The sequence below is a fragment of the Dasypus novemcinctus genome, chromosome 12, assembly GCF_030445035.2.
Source record: "Dasypus novemcinctus isolate mDasNov1 chromosome 12, mDasNov1.1.hap2, whole genome shotgun sequence".
Lineage (NCBI taxonomy): Eukaryota > Metazoa > Chordata > Mammalia > Cingulata > Dasypodidae > Dasypus > Dasypus novemcinctus.
In genome coordinates this window covers 25,669,415-25,676,379 of record NC_080684.1, presented here as the reverse complement: position 1 = coordinate 25,676,379, position 6,965 = coordinate 25,669,415, and the positions used below count along the sequence as shown (strand labels likewise).

At 33.8% G+C, this 6,965-nt stretch overlaps 1 protein-coding gene across 1 annotated transcript; it reads left to right on the top strand.

Annotated features, from left to right (window-relative positions):
- The first annotated feature begins 5,654 nt into the window (after positions 1-5,654).
- Positions 5,655-6,593, top strand: LOC101429476 (olfactory receptor 6C2-like). Its single transcript, XM_004475875.2, has one exon. It carries the CDS (start codon positions 5,655-5,657, stop codon positions 6,591-6,593), a length of 939 nt encoding a protein of 312 aa, XP_004475932.1.
- Positions 6,594-6,965: the final 372 nt, after the last annotated feature.

Below are 6,965 nucleotides of genomic sequence, written 5' to 3'. Positions count from 1 at the left end.
ATGAGCTCAACTTGAGGATCTTAGGCCAGGGTAATCAAAAAGTTCCTTATAAGGAGTAAATGGAGTAGAAAAGTAAGAGAAGCAGATGTTATGAAATGAGCCAATATCAGCATAAAACAGCCATTAGCTCAGGAATATTGGCAGCTTTTATAATCTTTAAAAGGCAGGTAAACAGATTCTCCCTTCAGGAAAATCAAAGATACATGGTCAGTGGCCATTTCCTGGCTGTTTCCTAGCACCTGCCTCCATTTCTATTTCATGCAGATGTCTCCATCTGTTCCATTTCACAGCCCTGGGGATTGTAGGTCTAATGAAAATGACTGATCAGTCTTTGAAAAGGATCCTAAGAACAACCAGCACTAGAGGTTTATCAGGGAGAGAACTCTCAGTGGCAGGGTCCTCTCCCAGTGGGATATATAAATAACCAACACTCAAACAGTATAGTATCTCTCCTCTCTAAGCTGGGTATGCCATACACTGACTCTAACCCAAGCAGTTGGTCTCCCAAGGTGACCAAACAAAATGGAATCTTTTCACCTGCTCTTTTGTACACATTTTGCTGTGTAAGTTACAAAAAAAATGTCATTTGCTGAAAATTTCTGTGTACCTAAGCCTGTATTCCCATAACACACTGTGCAGCAGTGCAGCAATGATTCCAGTCAGGTCTGCCTTGGTGGGTGGATAGCCAATTTGCTGAACCCATGCATAACCTCTATTCCTGCCACCTCAACAATAATGTCAATGAGTCCATTGGACAATTGTAGGTGTGGTTTTAGAAAGAGGTTTACTGATCTCTACAGAATAGTACATCTATTCACTTGATTATAAAAATCCTCACCTGCTGAGGCCACACTTTGGTGACCATTCACATAGGACACATATATCTTTATTCTTTTTCCCATTCAACAAGGTCAGGTGTATCCACATGCCTCTCTCCCAGACCTCCTTGTCAACAACTTTCAAATCATGTTCCTTCCAACTACCTGACCATCCTGCACAACTGTTGGCTGTAATCTATTTATTACTATTCAACCACAGGTCTGGTTATTTCTCCTTCAAAAGAAAATGAACAACCAGGATCACTCCTTAAAGTTCTGACACCTGGGAAGATGCCCTTTCACAACTGTTCTTCAGCAACATGCAAGAAAGGGGCTGCAGAGATTTCAATTTGTTCTTGCAAATTGTTTGAAACAGCCTGTATATCCTGCCCAGTTTTCTCTTCCTCAGTCAGCTAATCATAGAAACTATGAAGAGGCCATTGCTATAGGCTAGATAAAAGAAGATAATGTGACAGGAGTAGGGGGCCATTGGCATTTGGGCCAGTTCTTCATGTAACTAACTTGTGACTTCAGTACCTGCTTAAACCCTTTCTTTTATATATCACTTCCATTTGATAATGGAGTATGCAGCGTATGTTTATCATTATGGTGTGTCAAGTCAGGCATCACAGTGTTCATGATGAGAAGCTCAGTTCTAGGGTAATTGATGGCTCAGTTAAGTGTGCAGTCTCAGTATACTAACATCCAGGAGCAAGGCAAAAGCTGTTTCTCCAAAGGAGAATGGATATCTTCAGAGGATTCAGGGATTTGCTCCAAAAATCCTATTGTCTATGCTGGAATTCACTTACGGGGTCTGCATATTTTCCAAACAACGTATCTGTCTAGCAATTAGTCTGACAATATGAAAAAAAAAAAAGTTTGTACAAATTTTCTTCTTGAATTTTTTATAATTATGAAAAATGAAAAAGGAACTAAAGAGATTTGTTGGGAATAACTAAATTGTTTGATAAAGATAGAATTATTTACATTGGTGAAACATTAGAAAGAGCATATATTTATAATAAATTTTGGTTCAAACACTGACATTTCTTTAATACAGTGGACTGAGCTCAAATGCAATTTAAATAAAGTATATCAATAGTTATTGAGAACAAAATTTTCACATATCTCTAAGACTAAAATAGCATCTAATAATCTATATCTCTCAATATACAACACTTTTTTAGTTTAAGTTTCAGACTATTATAAATGTTACATGTGATATATACTGGTATATTTGCAGGAAGAAAGTATGGAAGAATATGCTAAAAAATATATATATTGCCACTCTGAAAAATCAATTTCCTCAATATTTGGCCATGAGTTATTCTGCACTTGTTCAACTGATCAATTCTCATAGCAACAAATGATTTATTTATTTTATTAAAATTTGGTAAAGAAGAAAAAGTAGAAGAATGACCTCTCTTATTTATTTATTTATTTTTTAAGTTATTGTCTCAAGGTTTGAACCTGGGACCTCATATATGGAAGGCCAGCACATAACCTCTTAGCCACATTGGCTTCACTTAGTTGATTTTTCCTTTGTTATTCTTGTTGTGTGTGTGTGGTTTTTTTCCAGGAATTACTGGGAACCAAACCCGGGACCAAATATGAGGGATGTAGGTGCTCAAATAATTGAGTCATATCTGTCCCCAATGTGATCTTTAATTAAATTACATGTTACAAATTATAAAAATAAGTGGTTTTGGACTTTTAAAATTAAATTCTTGTTGCATTCCAACCTGTCTTTATTAAATGTTTTGGTTTCTATTGCCCATCTCTATAGGCCATGTCCCCACTGTTAGTGGATTAAATTTGATTTTTTTTCCCCAAAGTTCATTACACAAATGATCCTTCAGTAATTTTTGAACCTGGGTCACCAAGGACCCTGTTGTTTATTAACATGTTTACAGATTTGACTAATAAAAGAAATACCACACTTGAAACTGCAAAACTCTTTCTCTGAGCAAAGAGAGGTCAGAAAAACAAGTTTTTCAAATATAGAAGAAGTTTCTTTTAAAACATTTGATGTAATTGGAAGATGTTAGAAAATAGAACTCATCCAGGGATTCTGTAACTAACTATTCACATGAATTCAAACAGAAGCACCAGAAATGTTAATGCAGGGTTTTCAATGTGACATTCGTTTTCAAATTTATAAATGTAAGGAATTTTTCAATTAAATAATTTATAGAGGGAGGCTATGATGAACTGGAAATGTGTAAGTATGAATAATTCCATTGTTTGGATTATATCCTCTTTTGAAAGGGTAAGTGATATTTACATCTGGTAAACAGACTCTTCCTAACTATATAAAACTGCAACGTGAGTGTTAATGTGGTATAAAGGAAATGCCAGTTTCCATTGTGCATTACTCTTAAATAGCATGTATTCATTAATATAATTTTATGCAATGATAAGTGGGAGCTCATCTAAAGGAACTAAGGAACCCCAAATGTTTCAGCAAGGCAGCATCTGAACACTGCAGTCTCCAGGAGAAATCATGATATGTTGAAACTTCATTTCAGAAACTAGAATCCAAAACCATGAGACAATAAATTACTATTGGTGATCCAAATTATGTGTGGTATTTACCACAGTAACCCTGGCAGAATAGTCCAATAGTAAAACTTATCACAAAATAAAGTAATTAGAGGTTCCAGGTAAAGATACTTTTTGGGAAGGAGTACTTCAATTTTTTAAAATGTTTGGATAGCTGGTGTTGTATTTAGTTTGTGTTCACTGAGGGAAAAAATCTATGAAGAAGACATTAACACCAATTTAGAATTTCATAGTCCCGGAATTTTGGTTTGAATTTCTAATGAGGGACACAAAGGGGAGGTAAAAGCAGCAGCAATGAAAATAAAACTGTTCCTCCAGGCAAATGGGCAAAGAAGAGAAGCCAAATATCATTTTTGGCAGGAATGCAGGTAGTGGATATAATCAGAACTGGGCTTTTTTGTGTGTTAAATCTTACTTCACTTTAAATTTTTCTTCAAAAATAAAAGTAGTTACAATAACGGAATATACACACAGCAAATTGAATAAATTCCCTACTCCAGCAACATTTGGATGCATCCTAAATAACAAATTATATAGTTCGATGTTGAAAATTTTATTTGATTTTTGCCAAGTCTTCTTAGTTATCATATACATGTCTGAAACTATGTGATGGGTGCTATTCTATTAGCCCTAAAAGAGTCATAAGTATGGCTTCCTATGAAGTTCTTTCATTCCATATATCATAAGCTTATCAAGGCCTCAGAAAAATAAATGTTTAAAATTATAAAAGCAATGACTACGTATTAGCTTCCCAAGTAGAACTAGGGTTTCAGGAACGTAGATAAGTAATAAAACAAATAGTACCAGAGTAAAGATTACTTCAGATAGAAAATCCATTGAAAATCATTAGTTCAATGGTTAGAGAAACTTATCAGTTAGATTGTTTTATAAAAACATGTAGAGAAAGACAATGCAGGTTTGAAAATTTATTGTTTGAGATTTTTTTTACTATGTTCCTGAGATTTTGGAAAACAACAATATTTGGAGATTATGCAGTTAGGTGATCAAGAAAATATTTATAAGACTGTATTTATTGAGATAAAAGTCTACTAAAGAAGAATGTAAAAAGTAAACATAATAGAGACCAGAAATAAAATAAGTATTCATTAATTATAAGTACAAAAGGTGAGAGGAAAAATGCATGTGGTGTTGAGATTAGGTTTGTGACACAGTGCGAGTTCAAAAGTACACTTACTCACAGAGATATTTTCTAATGTGTCGAATTAAAAATTGATAAACTTTGGTAAAAATGTGACATTATAATGATCAAGCAAAAAGTGGGAAATCATGTATCAGGTCAATGAAAGTGTTAACTTATAATTATTAGTCATAACAAGTAGCATCTTTTCTAGGTTCTATGTATATTAACAAGCTTAATTTTTTAACAATAGTACATGAAGGACATTTATTATTATTTCTATACTAGCAATGGAGAAGGAAATCACAGGAAGGGCAAGCAGAGTTTGGGTAATTTGATTAGTACTGTAAATCTATTCTTTTTACACTTAGTGACATTGATGCTGGAATGTTGGAGCATGTTTTCAATGTTATTTAACAGATGGAAAATATAAAACATTGTGATTATACTGTATAACATTGTTCATATCACACACAACACACCTTAAACATTTTATCAAATAAATTTCTTATCAAACTAACACTGTGTTCACCACAACATTGACAATAACATAACTTTAGACAGAATTGCATGAAGAGAGAGAAGAAAGAGTGAATAGAAAGTTGCTAAAGGATAAAACACAAATTTTTAAAATTGTAATATTGTTAAAACCATAATCAAAGGCAATGAATATGAAAAAATATCTAGTGACAACTATATTATTTTTCATATATTTGCAATTTATTATTGAACAAACTACAATGAAAGACATAAAAATTTTGAAGAAGATTAAGATTTGGCTTAAAGTTTCAATTGCAGTTAACAGACTAAGATAAATATAAGGATAATTCCCATATAACGTGCAGGTAAATAAAATATCAATTGGTAATAAAATGTGGTACACAATAAGAATTCCTAAAACACTGGAGTGTGACATGGGCAAAATAATCAGATTTGTTATAAAATATACCATGATATTTCCAAAGCACACACCTGTGGAAACTGTGCTTTTAGTTGCTTGTAACCAAATACAAATCTTACATGAATATAAATGGTTGGCTGAATTGTTGAGCCATTAATTGTTGAAAAGTGATGTTAACACCTCTCTTCTCTTTCTGAATTGTAAAGGAAGATTGAATAGAATTCAGGATTCAGTGATGAGAAACCAAACAATAACAACATTTATCCTGTTGGGACTGACTGATAACCCACAAATGAAGGTTCTTATTTTCATCTTTCTATTTCTCACATACATATTGAGTTTAACTGGCAACCTGACAATCATCTCCCTCACTTTCTTGGATTCAAACCTTAAAACTGCCATGTACTTTTTCCTTCAAAATTTCTCCTTTTTAGAAATCTCTTTTACGTCTGCTTGTATACCCAGATACTTGTATAACATATCAACAGGTGACAAGACAATCACATATGATGGTTGTGCCATACAAATTTTTTTTACAGACCTCTTTGCTGTTACAGAATTTTTCCTCCTGGCCACCATGTCCTATGACCGCTATGTAGCCATCTGCAAACCCCTACATTATGTGACCATCATGAACAAAAATGTCTGTCGAAAACTTGTCCTTTGTTGCTGGACAGCTGGATTGTTGATTCTACTCCCACCACTTAGCATGGGCCTAAATCTGGAATTCTGTGACTCCAATATCATTGACCATTTTGGCTGTGATGTATACCCCCTCCTAAAGATTTCATGCTCAGATACATGGCTCATAGAGCAGATGGTCATAATCTGTGCTGTGCTGACCTTTATCATGACCCTTATATGTGTACTTCTATCCTACATATACATCGTCAAGACCATTCTACAACTCCCTTCTGCCCAACAAAGGAAAAAGGCATTTTCTACCTGTTCTTCCCACATGATCGTGGTCTCCATCACCTATGGCAGCTGTATCTTCATCTATGTCAAACCTTCATCAAAGGATTCAGTGACTGTTAATAAGGGTGTGACAGTGTTAACTACGTCCATTGCTCCTATGCTGAACCCCTTCATTTACACCCTGAGGAACAAGCAAGTCAAACAAGCTGTCAAAGACTCAATCAAGAAAATTGTATTGTCATTAAAGAAACAGTGAAATTTACTAATGTAGAGGAATAAAATATCCATAATAATCATTATTCCTTATGATGTATCCTTATCTTTAAATTCCTTTGCTTTCTGCAAGGAAGCATTATAGTAATTAAATTTTTCAATAAGAGAATATAAGACATTTTCAGGAAAAAAAAGACTTCATATCTAATTAAGCTTTAATAAAACAAAACAAAATCAATGAATTCATTTTAATAAAACTTCTTAATTGAACAAATGTATATACTGCCCAATCCAATTATAGATTTTAAGAACCATTTGTATCCTGGCACTTTTTCAGGAGCTTTGTTTTTCACTTCAACAAAAAACAGGAAGGAAAAACCTTCTTGGGAGAGTGGTCTTGATATTCAAGATGTGC

What these genes read in the sequence shown, in the direction of transcription:
- LOC101429476 (XM_004475875.2), top strand. Translation starts at nt 5,655, where the DNA reads ATGAGAAACCAAACAATAACAACATTTATCCTGTTGGGACTGACTGAT.